We start from the raw sequence: 12,650 nt of genomic DNA, 5'->3' as shown, positions 1-12,650 counted from the left end.
CTGCGGCAGAAAAACAAACACTATATAAGTGCCAGTTCCTTTGCAAAATGAAGGCAAATATTTGCCAAGCCTGATGTTACACATTGTCTCAAACTGTAACAACCAAAACGTTTTCCCCGGTGACTTTGTTTTCCATTGCACGAAAAAAAAAATAACCTAAAACAGCCTAATCTCCCCTCCAACACACACATCCTTAAATGAAGCAGTTTGAACTTTTGAATGAACAGTTGAAACCGTTGAGATTCAGCAATTTTTAAAAAAAGGTTCCTATGTTTTCAGTCAAATGTCACTTGAATTTTTCCAAATGTTAGCATTCCAAATATATCAATAACTTTTAGCAATATTTGCATACAAAAAAAATGCGACAGTACACTTTGTCACTTCAATAACAATTTCTCACAGATGTCCTTAATTTTTATCAGTTTGGAACAGGCTAGTATTAATTGAATACAACAAGAGTTCTAGTAGCTTGCTAGGCATCCAAAACTATATTAAAAACCATGAGATATAGCTCAGCCAGCATGCAAAACCTTAGTAAGAAACACTAGGAGCTCATCCTTTAAGTCATCTCACAGCTGAAGGCGTTTCATTTGAGTACAGCATGGCAAAAGCATGCCTTTGTACTGTACAAAGAACAATTTTAAAAGCTTTGTGTTATGAATTACATAATGAAGTTTTTGTAAACTTGCTATTTTCTATTCATATCCACCCTGAGCTCTAATTCCAGATACTTGGATACTCACTCCTTCCCACATACACAGGAGTCTGGGAAAAGGTTTAAACCCCTACTCATTTAAATTACAACTAGTCATTACAAGCCAATACTGAAACCAAATAATTTATCTGCCTAAGCCATAGTACATTTTATGTTCTTTATTAAACAGTTTTCTAATTAAAGAGTGACTCATTGTCACTTTTCCAGTTCTGCAGTTCTACGTGAGATCTACAGCAGTTATCAATTTACGTTGCTCTCACAGAAATGTTGGTTCTGCAAGATGCATCACTCCAAAATACTGAGCAGAAAGACATTCAGCAGCTAATTTCTTCAGTATTTCATTTAGTCTGCTCCCAACTGTCATCCTTATATCAATTATATTATGAGCAATTGCAAAAGTCCCAACAGTTATTTTTGCCACTGCTTAAAGTAAACCATACAGAAAAGTAATTTCATCTTGTGTTTTCAGTCAAATGAGTACTGATAGAGTGGATTTATTTTTATCTATGTTTCAATTATACCTCTTGTTAGTGTAAATCCAAGCCCTTCTCTTTACAGACATTGCTTATCCAATTGTCACTTGTCAAAAACTTGCATTTAAGCCTGGCTGCCTGCTCCCCAGCACAACTGACTCCACGTTAAAGGAGCTTTACGTGGAGCCTGGAAATGCAAAGATGCCATAATGCAAAATGTTGATAACAGACAAATATAATGTATCAGCAGAAATTACTTCCCAGATGGATAAAGTTAAAATTGCTGCAGCGTAAATATTGTAAATTAGTAGTGCTTTAGCCTAAAAACATTTGAAAAGTGGGCAAAACAGTTGAATCAAGAATTAGGAAAGTTCTTTCTCTTTAAAGAAACCATAGATTCATCATCAAGGGCAATGGATGACTACTTGATTAGATGTGTGCTTCAGTCACAAATCATGACTTTGACACCAGCAGTTCACCAGATTCCCAAGTGAACATTAAACAATTTAACAAGGTTTCCTTCATATTCCCTTCATGCTGACATAAAAATAACTTGTATAAGCCATATGATTATCAAAGCTTAAACAGAGCCCGAAAAAAATAAAGTTAAAATTCATCAAGGAATAGCAGCAACATTAAAGGGTATTTCTTAAATATTTTTTATGTATTAGACTGTTTCTAAACATAGAAACAAAATAATGAATTTCAAACATTAAGGACGTAACAGTTGTATAACAACCAGTGAACAGCCAACAAATTAAAGTGGTCTGCTTCCGAAAAGCAGAGGACCACATAGAAACTATTTAACACACGCAAACTTTACAAAATAAAACAGCACTAAGTACCAGGCTTTTTTTTCTTAACAACTGTCCCCTTCTTTGCTTCAAACTTGTAAACTGACCAAGTAGTTGAAACTATGTTCAACTTGCAGTCATTTCATCAGATTGTCAGTTAGATGTGATTGTTTTTCTATTTTACATTTACTTTCCAAAGATTTCTCTTTTAACTAGCTCAAAGTACTTCTGGATACTAAGTTTCCAATATTTTTATCATAAATCTTGCCATATTCTCTGCCCCAAATCAAACACCGATTATCCCTAATTTTCCCCTCTGTCACCCAACTAAAATTTATTATATAAAATGGATCCTTCAGTGATGAAGGGAATAAGGGCAGAAGTATCAGGGCATAAGCAGCAATTTAACAACTTTCCATCCACTTATATAAACTCTCGATGATAAAGACAGCCCAGCCTCAATGAAGAAAATTATCTTCAAGGCAAATTATGTGCTACGTCAAGATTAAATCCATGCAAGTGCTTTATTTAAAGGAGAAAAAAAAAAAAAGAGAGAGAGAAGACTAAAGAGGGAATGTATTTAAGCTGATCTTTCCATTCTTAATCTTCTACCTTTCTTAGGAAATTTGAAATCTCCAATCAAAGACCAGAGGTCTCTGTACACTCGGTGCTTCTGGACTTATCTACAGCCCTTGTGACCCAACAGCTGCAAGACAAGCAAGAACACTTAATTTTTGATTAAACAATTTTAAAGGATTTGCCATCATGACACCAGCTGACTGCTGTTCTCATAGGTCTCCCACAGCATACTTAATCAGAAGTTTTTACTACACATGCTCATCACATGCACCTTCATAGACATTAACCCTATTTTTTTAAAAACCTGCACAATTACTTCAGCCTTAATTATTACCAAAAGGCCAAATTAAGTTTCGATATTTACATGCTCATTTGTATTATTTTGAAGGGAAAATTTAGCAGTTTCTGAGAAAATGCAAAGAGAACACAAGTTTATTTTGTTCATAACAACATAAAACATCAGGGAAAATAGTAGAAAACCCAACAACCAAGCACTGAAAACCACAATACCTTAGTAACAAGATCAGAGTGTGAAACGATATCGGACGATAAAAGAATGAGCAAGAACACTAGAGACAGAGATGTGTTTTTAAAAAAACTGATTTGTTAAAAATCCCTAATTATTAGTTTATCAGAACAATCTTATTGCATCAGAAAGCGGGACATAAGGAAAAACGTACAAGTCACCTAACTAATGGATTTAATGTTCTCAGTTTTGAATATTTTTCATTTCATATTTCATAGTACATGCAATAATGTATCTTTTTCTTATGCATAGGATTTCACTCAGTGGAGGCCAAGTATATAAAATCGGTTATGACACTAAGCAAGAATTAATCGAATCCTTAAAAAATCTTTATTGACTTTAGCAACTGAAAAATACTTCTTACACATAAGCATGAAAAATACTTACACATAAGCATGTACTCATTTCCCACACTGAATTTATGATTACTGAAAACTCAGCTGATTATTTCTTTGGAAACAACAGATAAGAATTACAGATTATTAACCTCTTAAAGTTATTGTCAACCAATCTAGAAGGTGCAGATACCCTTTCCAGTGGCTCTTTCAGCAGAGACTGAAACCAGTCACAATTCAACCACTGAAGGGATAAAGCTGTTTTACTAAAAGAAATTCAATCAATGACATACTACTCATCTGATGCTCGGCTGTTTGTCATCCAGCAGTAAATAGTTCAGGTTGGTTTGGTGCATGAAAAATTCAACCAGAGTGATAGAATAGTCCAGAACACCAATCAAGGATGAAAGTTTGATACTCAGTTTTAACATATTCCACAACTTTCTAAGATAACAAGCCAACATTTATTGGGAAAAAAAAAAAAAAGAAAAAATTATGTTCCTGTCCACTCACTATGTTACTTATCTATGTATACCTCCATTTACTGCAGATTCTCTTTCTAAAAAGTAATATTTTGCAAGAAACATTAACCAAAACCAATCCATCAAAAAAACCCCCACAAACCTTAAAGCAAGTGACTTTTAAGTATCAGTCTGTGTAACATACAGCTACCCCAAGACTAAAATATATATGTATAAGAAGTTTATTCTATGAAAGACAACATTCTTACTGCCTGCATTTCAAATAAGAGGTGCAGACTACTTTGTAGCAGATACCGCTTTACGCAAAGGAATATTTTAACTATTATTTTTCTTTTCTGATGAATTTCCTTTTTGAAAGCTTATTCTGGCACTTTTTATTTGTTTCTCTTGAATGAAAACATAGTTTCAGTTTTTAAAATTAAAATGTCTCTCCTCTGCTTTTTAACATTACTAGGACTACTCATCCCTAAAGATCAGTCAGCCAAAACTCTGGATTACTTAATGTCACAAATGCATTTAAAATGACAAAGAAGAAAACCCTATCACATTTTTTTTAATTTACTCTACAACATAAACAAACCATTATGCTTTTTGCCTCTTCATAGCACGAAACATTTAGAACTCCCCACCCCATTCATTGTCTATTACATTTATCCAAACACTGAAAAAAAAAGAAAAACAAACCGAATCACAACTATTAGGCAGAAAAACATGAAAATTGCAAGTTGGAGCTGTACTTATATAATGCCTTTCATCTCACATTAGAATCTATCTGCAGTAAACCCTACTTCCATAAAACTTACTCTTTTTTTCCCCTCCAACTACAATGCTACTATATTAGTTCACTTAATAATCACTAGAAAAAAAAAAAAGAAGTTGAAGACTCGGAAAAAAAAAAAATAAAAAAAGACAAAGCAGAAAGCAGGGGCCACACACACATTGCTCCTCAAGTCTCAGTGGGGAGTCAGACATCCCCCAGCCCTGCTGCCACCAGGGGGACTCACAGGGTTTAAACCCTAAAGAGGGAGGAAACTGAAGGACTCCAAGATATTGAGAAAGTGATTTCTGTAGCAATTGCAGCGCACATGTTCAGCATCTTTTTTTCTCTTCCCTTACATGACTAGATAACAAGACTAATTTCAGGAACAATTACCTATTACGTTCCCCCACAATTGCTTTTCTTTTTCTGATGCAATATTGTAATTCCCAACTGAATCAAAAAAGCACATTTCAACACTTGGCACTGTCAGACAACAAACAGCCTGTGAGTCCCTCACAAATTCAACTCTCTACAGGGCACATAGCAAAAACTGGGAGTAATAAGGAGGAAGTTTCTTAAATTGTTATAGAGTTATGGCCATGGCTTTCATGAGTTATTTGTACCTGAAAAAAGAAGTACTTCTATTTTTTTCCCCATGGCAACTATGGCACTATATTTAGAACTTCTTCCATTTCTATATGGTGTCTACACAGATTAATAATTAACATGCTCCATTAAGAGGTACATATATATGGCAAACAAAACATTAGAGCTATCAACAGATATAATCTCTTCTACAAAAGATACTAGTTCCAGTAATGTATCACCTCTACCTTTTCCTCTTTTTCTTTTTTGAATAACTGTGAATTCTACTGAGAGGAGGAACAAATTAATTTAAACAGATTAAAATGACAGTAGTGTCAAACCTTTATCAGCCAGCACCAAGTACATCTTTCCTCTCTACTGCAATCAGTTAAAAAAGGTGCTTTTTTTTTCTTTCTCAGTTTTTTTGGCCTAAAGGTGTGGTCCGTAAGAAGTTATGTGAGAAATCAGAGCCCTCTGACCTACTAGCAATGTTCTCCACTGCTGGCCCAACAGAAGCAGCAACCAAAGACCATAAGGTATTTCGAGACGAAACAAAACACATGAAGATGGTCAATGTGTTAAAAGCAAGATAAATGTCTTACATAAAAATAACTTCCAGTAACCCTAGCAAGGCAGGTTAATAATCAGCCTCCAATTCAACTGCAGGTGAATAAACTGCTTCAATATGAATACTTTTATTTTCAGAAGAAATTTCTCCCTCTGATCCTAAGGCAAAGTCCCTCAATAGATAAATAATTCCCATTAGTAATAAAGCTTCAAGTTGAACTAATCACAGCAGTTCAGACAACTTAAAAGAATATACAGGGAAAATTATTACTAACATAGACACTACAGTAATGCAAAACAAAAAGGTTTCACATCCTCTAGCCAAAGCTAACCAAAATTTAATAATAAGCTAGATATTAAGAGATCTTACCAGCAAGGCAGAACACCTCACCCTTTCACAATCAGACCCAACTGCCTTTAGCTGTTAGTAGGCTACAAATGCTACCAATACATTTCATTTCCTCATGAGCAAACAGCGATTTCATTCTTAAAAATCCAAATCTACAGTGTGAATTTAATTAGGTACCTCTACATTTTTATTTGGAAATGAATGGTCAAAAAAAAAAAAAAAAGCAGGCAGTTGTCTTTTCCTAAATAATGTATTTTCTAATAGGGGAATTATATATGTGTGTGTATTTTACACATTTTCAGGCTTTTTTTTTCTCCTAATTTGTGGGGTAAAAAAGCCAAGCTGTGTATATGCATTCATATATGCACTCATTCTAACAACTCTAACCGAAAAGAAGCAAGCACTCAAGCTAATTCCCTTCACCCCAAGACCAAGTTGTCTGCTGTGAATCTAAAAACATATAGTTCACAATATGATTTCATCAAATATTTTTCATTCTCTCCTTTAAAGATTTGTAGCCCTTGTAGTTATTTTACAACTACAGAAGTGCACTGGGATTTTTTGAGCTTTGCTTGTTTTTCTTGCAACTCAATAGTTTACCTTTGCTACTCTTTATGACCTATAGATTCTTGACTTTCAGTTGAAAATGCAAGTTAAGCATCTCCTCTAAAGTAAAAATTCCCCTTTCATGAGAGCAACGTTTTAGTGAAGGATATAAAACCTAGGATGGAAACCTAAAGCAGGTGCATCATATAAAATTACTCTGGCACTAACCTGTTCTCACAGTTTCAAAAACTATAAATTAATAAACAAAAAGCCACCGTATAGCCAAGCTTTTTTTTTTTTTTTTCTTTCCCCCTTTCGACTGGTCTACAGCACTTGGGTTCCTTTGCGCAAATAAACGCATCTCATGCGCTACCAGAGGATTCAAGAGGAGGGTTCAGGCCGGGGGTGTTCAGCCCTCCTAGGCAGGCCCTAAATGGTGGGAACCAGCCAAGCCTTTCCCGACTCCGAGCCCGCATTCTCGCGGACACCTGAGCGGGCGGTGCGGTGCGGGTGCGCAGGGGGCAGCGCGGCACCCCCTGCTCGCCCGGCGGGGCGAGCGCAGCCACCGCGCGGAGCCGTCACCTCAGATGCCTCCCAATCTAGGTCAGCCGGCTGCGCCGCGCTGCCGGCACCGCTCCCTCCTTCCACCGCCCCGACCCTCCGCGCCCCGACACTCCCTTCTTCTTTTCTTTCGGGGTGTGTGGGGAGAAAAGCCCTAAAAGCAGTAAGAGCCCTGCCAACACCCCGAAGCAGCAGCAGCACTCCCTGCGCTGCACCGCACGCCGCCCCCGCCGGGCCCCCGCGGCGCGGTGCGCGGCGGGACGGCGCGCCCCCGGGAAGCCCGGCGCTCGCTCTCCCCTCCGTGCCTCGCCCCCCGTCCGCCCGGGGGGCCGCTTACATTTTCTGCACAGGTTTCCGCCGCTTGCGACTGGCGTAGGTGACATTGGGGTTCATCCTGACGCGGGCGCCGCCGGCCGGGGGCCGCCGCCCCTCCTGCCCGGCTCGCTCCGGCTACCGGGAGCGGGCGAGCCCCACCGGCGCCGCAGCCCTCGCCGCGCTCCGCCCGCGGGCCCCGGTCCTGCTGCCCGCGGCCGCCCGGAGCTCGCTCGCAGCGGCGGTGGCGCCTTTCCCGGGCGGGCGAGGACGGGGGGCGGAGGCGCCGCGGGGCGGGTTCCCAGGTGATCGGCGGCGGCTACACCCACTCGCCGCCCCCGGAGGGCACAGGTACGGGGGCGGTCGGGGCTTTCCAGCGCCGCGTCTCCCCGCCGAGGCGACGCCGTCTACCCTGTCGGCTTCTCTGCGGCAGTGGGAGGGTGCGCGGCGGGCTCTGCACCCCGGCGCGGCCGCCGTCTGCTGGCCGAGCGCCTGTCAGAGTGCGCGGCGCCGGGACCGCCCCGCACCGCCCGGCCCGGCCCCGCGCCCGCTCCCGGCCGGGTCCCGCCCCGCCCGGCTGACAGCCGCCACCGCCCCCTCGCCGGGGAGGCCCCTCGCGGCAGCGGCGGGCGGAGGGAGCAGGGGCGGCCGCGTCGCCATGTTGGGAAGGTCACGCCGGGAGAGGGAGGACCGGAGCGGCGGGAGCGCTCCGGGATGGGCTTGGGGATGGGGACATGGAAACACCCCCAGCCTCTGCTGGCCGAGGAGCGATGCGAGCGGGGCTCGGCGGTCAGTGAGAAGGAAGGTCAGCTCCGAGCGCTCATGTAACCCAAATAACAGAAAATAATCGTAGGGGGGTGGAAAAAGAATCAGAGAGTTCAGGTTGAAAGACAAGTGACACCAGCTCAGTGGCGCCGTGAGGTCGGTGTCTGTCACTCCTCCGCCCCGGTTCAGCCCCCTTCCCGCCTCCGCCGGGCTGACACCGTCGCAGCCGCAGGTCGCCCCAGCAGAGAAACTCAAAATAGCGCGCGAATAGGGATTTACGGGGGGAGAAGCGGAAAGGCACCGGGCTCCACGGAGGGCAAGGACAGCAGGACACCTGGGGACAGAACGGCAACCACTGGGGGCAAGGTTGTCGCCCGCCAAGCACCGGCAGGACCGGCGGGTCTCAGTGACCCAGGACACGGCTCATGTCTCATTAGGTGATGAATCTCCGAGATATTACGCTGACGTTTTCGGCTAAACAGTTGTTTCAAATGAAAAGAGCTGCATGGGAAAGTTACTGCCACATTGCTGACTGGTAAAACCGTCCGAGGAGAGCCCCGGTGCAGCTCTGACCCGCCGTCTCTTCCCCCGCCCGTTCTCTCGCCCCTGTCCCTTTCCCCTCTGCTGCCGCAAGCATCAGAGCTCTTCCTTCCCCTGGAATAAACGCAATAAATTTTGTCTCAGCGCTAACTTGAGAGCCCGGGAGTCGCCCTGTGTAAACACAGGTTGTTCGCGGTCACGGCTTAGACGAGAGTCGGGAAGAGCATCCTTTTCTCCCTTTCCGACGCACCCGCGCCCCATGGGGACGACCCTGCCCCGCCCACAGCTGCAGGCTCGGCCCTGGCCCCGCGGTGCGGTGCGGTGCGGTGCGGTGCGGTGCGGTGCGGTGCGGTGCGGTGCGGTGCGGTGCGGTGCGGTGCGGTGCGGTGCGGTCCCCCCGGAGGCAGTGCTGCCGAGGCAGTGTCCGTGGTGCTGCTCCGGCTGCCCGTCCGCCGGGGCTGGCCGGGCTACAGCATCGCACCCGCGGTGAGAATCTCGCCCCTTCCTTCGCTGCTTTCTGGAGACCCGGTTTCACGGGGGTTTCTGCACCCCTCTGCCGACAGAGGAGATAGCGGTGGTCCCGGTGTTGTCGTGCGGCCAAAACTTAGGGCTGAGGGCGGTGCCCGCCCCGCGGCCCAGCGGGTCCCGCCGGGTCCCTCCGCCGTCCTATGCCAGGGACAAATTACACAGAAGCCACAATAGGCAGATAAAATTAATTTGACAAAACCTTAACGATGTTAGGTGGGCTTGTCAAATGCCAGGATCAAATGTCAAATGATGTTTTGTAAAATTAACTCTTCAGAATACAACAGTTTTTAAAAAATATAGTGGGATGACCTTATGCCCTATGAGGTCAATACCTTGTAGTCACAGCCCTGCCAACTTTCTGACCTAACATTTTGCAGAGGATACCAACTTTTTTGGTAGCTTTTTTCCTCTGTTCCTTTTCTCTTCCCTCTCATCTCTTTTCATGAGATGATATCAGCATCCTGGATAAACAAATGGATAATACTGTATGTGTCTTACTTCCATCCCTTTTCCCGTCCCTTTCTTCTTTTGATTTTGGAGCTGAAACTGGAAATTCATTCACTTTCTTCATTCCAAACATATCAATTTATGGAAGCACTCAGTTTCTTCCAACCTAAACTTCCCAGTCCCCTTCAGTGCTCTTTTCAGCCTAAGCCTCTTCCTATTCACTAGTTTCTTTCTCTGTCAACACAAGTGGGCTGTGATCACCTCCATACAACATAAATCGCTGCTCTGCTTTCATTCTTCTCTTCAGTTACATTATCTTCAGGTTGAAAGGTTGCAGTCATTGTTCATGGCTCCTCTTCTAATTTTTAATTTAATTATTTCCAGTCTTTTATTTATTCATTTTGAGATTGAACAATGACTTTTTATTCTCCACTGGCCTCAAGATCCTAACTTTTTCCTGGTCTCTTGTGTTACCTAGGTAGCAGAGAGACACCCGTACTTATGCTGTCTTATTTGCTAGCTCCAAATCTACTGCGGGTTACATGAAGAAGAAAGTAGCCTCCCATGATGAACTCCATCTCCCAGTTCCCTTCTGAGGCCATGGGAATTGCATAGCACTAGCAAGGTACTGTGGTTTCTGTTAGCTCCCTAATTCAGAAATAGAGAGTAAGGTAAGTTCATGCTGCTAGGCAGAAGTTGCGTCTTCTGTACATTTGTAATCCAATCCACTGCTTGCTGTTAGAAATCCACTCAGAAATATCATATTTGCTGTTAAACAGGCAGCCACCTGTTTAACAGCAAATATGACATTTCAGATGTTCAGCACACAGAGAACTGCAGAATGCATGGAGAATGTCCTTATATATCACTGGGGCCTTTTAGGCAGTTAACTAAAAAAATTCTAAAACTTACCCACAACTTTTGCAAATCAATTCTCATCTTACTGTCTCTTTGCCTAATGCACTGTCTCAGTATTTTCTATTTTCTATTTTCAGCTACTTGATAATTTGGGTACAGTAGAGATGTTGCCTCATATTGAGTGTAAAACAAGAAAAACTATACAACTGTTATTCAACAACCTTAGAATCTCCTTCACAGTGTATGTTTTTTTGTTGGATTTTTTATTATTTTTCTTTTTGAACTAATACATTGTCACGTTTAACAGCATGTTTAATCTCGAAAAGGATGACTGTTGTTAATGTCATGTGAACAATTTAAAAAGGTTTAATTCCTGTGGAGATCACTTTCATGCATATAGTACTCGCATCCCTTCTCATTTTATCTTTAGGCTACTACCCAAGTGTTTTACTATGTCTAAAGAACACATCTTTCTGGAATAAATTCTCTCAAACCACTAGCAATCACTTTTCTCCTCATACTCAAATCCAGCAATTTTGCAGTTAGAGATAAGAACTATGATGCCAATCAGTGATGAGATTTTTCTTTAAAAAGAAAAATATGTTTGTGCTTCTAGTGAACTATACCCTTCCCCATCCCCAGCATAAATGACATCCAGTATCCAGTATGCCTTGCAGTTATCATCCTCTGAAACTTCCAGAGCTCGCATTTGTCAGCAGTCACACCTGTTGCCCTAACTTTCTGCCCAATTTCTACATCTTCTGCTCTGAACAGTTCCCTCCTAAGCTCTGTCTCCTGGTCCCCCACTCATTTCATAATGTAGGGGCTATTTGGAAGACTTCTACTAAATAGACAGAAATTCCAAAGAGAGCTGAGATTCACAGGGTCACTATGAGACCAACAAAAATCTTGTCATTTGGGAAGAATTTGTAAGAATTATAAGCACTGCTTTTTGTCTTAGGGCCATCTCTGACTCATTCCAAGCTTTTATCCTACCCTTTCTGTCCGTGGCCAAAATTTTACTTCCGTCAGCTTAATTCTGTGTGCTGACTTGTTCTATCTGTTTGCAGTGCAAATAACACAGAAGAAATCTAGGCTGGCTATCTGTGATTACTTTTCTCCTTCCCTGGAGACATGGAAAGAAGATTGGGATTTAAAACTGTGATTTATACATCTCAGGTTTTATGGCTATACAGAACTATTGCTGATTTTGCAGTTATTTTCTGTGTTCTGCTAAGAAGGAATATATTTATGGCAACTCAGATGAGTCTTCCTACTCATTTCAGAGAAGTAATCATCTGTGGAAGATGAATGAGAGTTAGTGAATCACCTAGATATATGGATTCTTTGGTGACTGGAAAGGTCATGCAAACATATCACTGCAAGAAACAAGGATTGTTGAGGGAAATCCTACTCCCCTTTTTAAAACTTAAAGAGAAGTAATTATATAGAGAAGCAAGAAAGTCAGTAATGGGACTAATATTACAGAAGCTTAATTTGCTTGTACTGAATGAACTGTCTACAATTGTAAAGGGAAAATGGGATTGACAATAAATTTCTGCTTCCCCCACCCTGCTATTTTTATTTTGTCAACATAGGACAGAACCACCACATTCTTTTTCTTTTCTCCCATCCAGACACCTGCCTCTCCCCTCCCGCTACCCTTGCAGGTCCTTCTAATGTGTTAGTGCTTAAAATCACACCCAGTTTCTATTGAATATTTAACTAGGGGAGCATTTCCAGAAGTTGAAGAGCCATATCAAAGATGAAAAATACAAAATATAACTAGTATTTGGGCAAGTAGAATATAAATCTCATATAGTGGCTCCTGCTGATAGGTCTTGGTTAATAATGGTGTTTTAATTATTTTAAATTAATTGACTTGCACTAATCCAATGTAATCTATAGTCTTAATTGTTCCAGCAGAA

General features: G+C 42.2%; 1 protein-coding gene across 1 annotated transcript in view; it reads right to left on the bottom strand.

Annotated features, from left to right (window-relative positions):
* Window positions 1-7,665, bottom strand: part of AHR (aryl hydrocarbon receptor) — a 59,822-nt gene extending 52,157 nt beyond the window's left edge. Inside the window, exon 1 of the mRNA XM_062508169.1 lies at window positions 7,610-7,665. Within this exon, the coding sequence (XP_062364153.1) occupies window positions 7,610-7,665 (56 nt within the window). The remainder of the gene's footprint in view (window positions 1-7,609) is intronic.
* Between the last annotated feature and the right edge of the window lie 4,985 nt (window positions 7,666-12,650).

Source organism: Cinclus cinclus, chromosome 1, assembly GCF_963662255.1.
Source record: "Cinclus cinclus chromosome 1, bCinCin1.1, whole genome shotgun sequence".
NCBI lineage: Eukaryota > Metazoa > Chordata > Aves > Passeriformes > Cinclidae > Cinclus > Cinclus cinclus.
This window is presented reverse-complemented; position numbering and strand designations above follow the sequence as displayed.